Source organism: Onthophagus taurus, chromosome 6 (genome assembly GCF_036711975.1).
Source record: "Onthophagus taurus isolate NC chromosome 6, IU_Otau_3.0, whole genome shotgun sequence".
NCBI lineage: Eukaryota > Metazoa > Arthropoda > Insecta > Coleoptera > Scarabaeidae > Onthophagus > Onthophagus taurus.
Genome location: NC_091971.1, coordinates 20,209,752 through 20,213,027, shown reverse-complemented (window position 1 = coordinate 20,213,027; position 3,276 = coordinate 20,209,752). Strand labels below are relative to the sequence as shown.

Genomic DNA, 3,276 nt, shown 5'->3' with positions numbered 1-3,276 from the left:
GCGCACTTAGGCCCCAGTGGGCCCCTTGTGCATACTCCCTTGGAGGCTCGAGATGGTAGAGAAGATCTCGTTAGGTGACGATACCGCTTACTCGTTTCCAATGACGAATTACCGCCGCCCCGACCCCGAGGGGTCAGAGGGCGCTCACGCGCATTCGTCCCTATAAGTCGAGCCTCACACACATGCGTGCTAACGACAACCAGAGATGTTAGACTGGTTGCCGGGACCGACGGCTTAACGTCCCCTCCGAAGGACGGGGGGCGACTCAACGTGAATTCACCGGGGTTCGAACCCGGGACGTCTGCGTGTTAACCCGAGAGCTAACACGCTGAGCCATCACGCCCCCTTTACTACCAGCCTTTCTCCACCCAAAAATATACCGACACTATCAGAGTCCAAGTTACCACAGATGACTACCTTAGATTTAGTGGCATTGAGAGTTAGTGCCATCTTGTGCGAGCAATCTAAAATAGCGTTCAGATCTGCATTTATTTTTGAGCAAGCAGAAGCGAGGTGTTCCTTTGGAAAGGTTATGTAAATTTGGGTGTCATCTGCGTACATGTGTATCGACGAATATTGAATGCACTTAGGCTACTGGGATGTATACACGGAAAACAATAAAGGATGATAAGTGATGATGAGGATACATTGTTCAATTTTACTATCTGAGCACGATTGGATAGGAAACTTTCCAAAAGCAAAACCGCTGAGTCGGACAGACCAACATAGCGCAGAAGAGCTAAAAGCATTGAATGGTTAACCTTATCAAAGGCCTTACTGTAGTCCAGAAGTACAAGTATCCCACATAGACCTCCATCACGAGCTCTAATAATATCGTCTGTTACCTTTAATAGAGCCGTTGTACAGCTATGGTTAAGTCGAAAACCAGACTGAGAGGTGGGCAAGATGTTATGCTCACTAATATATTTACGCAATTGGACCTCTATGCACCTTTCAAGGACTTTTGAGATAACTGGCAGGATACTAATTAAACGCAGGTCCGCTAGACCTGCTGGATTTGGTTTTTTAGGCAACGGCATTACCAAAGCAATCTTCCAGGCTTCCGGGAAAATAGACTGTTCAAGACAGGTATTTATAATATGTACAATGTAGGGCAATATTTCAGGGAGATACATTCTTATAAATGTGATGTTCAATTCGTCTATACCAGAAGATGTTGATTTAATGCCATTTAAAATTTTAATGATCGAAGGGGTGTCACTGAGTCCAAACGAAAATCTCTCATGGGAATTTGGGTAAAGCATATTTGTACCATAAAAAGTGAGCAAATCATCATCCACATCAACATAACCAACAGAATTCACAAAATAATCATTAATATTTCCAACATAATCTAAATGTGCGGGAACAGTTGGTTTGGACCTGTTGACAATCTGCAACTCGGATAACAGCCGCCAACTACTCTTTACATCACTAGTCACAAATGTACTATTTAAGAAAGATTTCTTTTCTCGTCGTATTGCAGATACATATAAAGAAGAAAATTTGAAAATAGTAATGATTTTAAGTTGCCAATTCGAGATGAAATCGGATCACGCTATGAAAACCTGGTAGTTTAGATAAATAATCAGTTGATTACTATCTAATTAAGCAATAATTTCAATTTATTACTTTACACATTCCCAATTATTTCTTAAATTAAATAATTCATCTTTAATTTATTTATATATAAAATATAAACAAATTATGAAGATAACGTTTTAATTTAAAACCGACTATTTGTAATTATTATTAATTATATGTGTAGCGTGACTAAACAAATATTATTTTAATTAATTTTTTTACAACATAGATTGACGCAAAACAGCCAACATCACATAGTATTTTTCTTAAAACAGAATTCACCTTCGTATGTCCTCACATCAAACCGGAATATTTAAGGTTTTGTGCGTAAAAAGAACCGAAAAACAAATTAATTAAAACGAAAACTATTCAATATCAAAAATGAATGTGTGATCGATAACTTTTAAAATGTTATCCGATGTAGAGAGAATTTTATGTCAACAAAGAGATAAAAGTCGTCGAAAATTTTTGCCACTTACACTCTCACTTGAATCGGAGTGCTTATCGTTTTCTGTGACTAATATAAACACATTATTTTGTTGTCTCTACGCCAGTGTAAATCACATCACTTTACACCATGGATCTTGATATAAAAATCATCGATTATCAAGGGAATGAATTAACTAAGGATGATATTCAAAATAGAATCGAAGAATTAAGAAAATTATTTCAAAGTAAGTTATAAAATTTAATAAACAACAAATTATTTAATTCAAAAATTAATTCTAGATGATGAAGAATTACACAACCTTCGCTCAGATGATAAATACCTCTTAAGATTTCTTTTTCCATCCAACTTTAATGTTGAAGAAGCATTTAAAAGTGCCAAAGCTCTCTATAAATATTTTATAGAAGAATGGGATTGGTTGCCATCAAACCCAGTTGAAGAATTAAAGAAATATGTTGACATGAATATGAGACACGCTTTACCATTTACCGATAAAAAAGGAAAACGTTTGCTTTTATGTAAAGCTGATACAATTAATCCATCAAAATTAACTTTAACCGAATTAGTGAAATTTGAAAATACTTTATTGGAATATCTTGTTGATGACACAGCTGTTTTGGCGAATGGTGTTTCGATGATAATGGATGTACACGGAACCTCTTGGAGATTATTGAGTTGGTTGACACCAGGAAATGTAAAAAAGTTTGCTAAAAGATTGGATAACATTGTTGTTAAAGATATTGAATTCCACGTTGTTCGAACAACGTCGTTAATGAGCGCTATTTTAAAAGTAACGATGCCGTTTTTACCTCAAAAAATTAAAGAAAAGATCGTTTTTCATTACAATGATTTTGATTCTTTACATAAACACATCAGCCCAGAGTGTTTACCTAAAGAATTCGGTGGAACTTATGCTATTAATTACGAGAAATTGAATAAAGATTTTATGTCTCATAGCAATCAAATTAATAAAAATATACAAATGTATAAAATCTTCCAAAAATAAATTGATATTTTAATTAGTTTTAATTAGCTATTGTTTTATTTGAATAACCTTGTCTTAAACAAAAACAACCTTGAATTATTTAAACCCGATAAACAATCAGAACAATTTATTATCTATTTTTTATATAAATATAATAGCTTAGATAACCCACTTTAATACAAAAATAAATAAAAAAAAATATGCAATCTTTTCAATAATTATCTAAAATGAAATAAGAGAGAAGATGCACAGTCACGGT

The 3,276-nt window shown here is 34.5% G+C and overlaps 1 protein-coding gene across 1 annotated transcript; it reads left to right on the top strand.

Moving 5' to 3' along the window:
- The first annotated feature begins 2,001 nt into the window (after positions 1-2,001).
- LOC139430047 (clavesin-1-like) lies at positions 2,002-3,061 on the top strand. Its single transcript, XM_071196641.1, has 2 exons — positions 2,002-2,258; positions 2,314-3,061. The coding sequence occupies exons 1-2, from the start codon at positions 2,162-2,164 to the stop codon at positions 3,036-3,038; spliced, it is 822 nt and encodes a 273-aa protein (XP_071052742.1). The 5' UTR covers positions 2,002-2,161; the 3' UTR covers positions 3,039-3,061.
- The last annotated feature ends 215 nt before the right edge of the window (positions 3,062-3,276 follow it).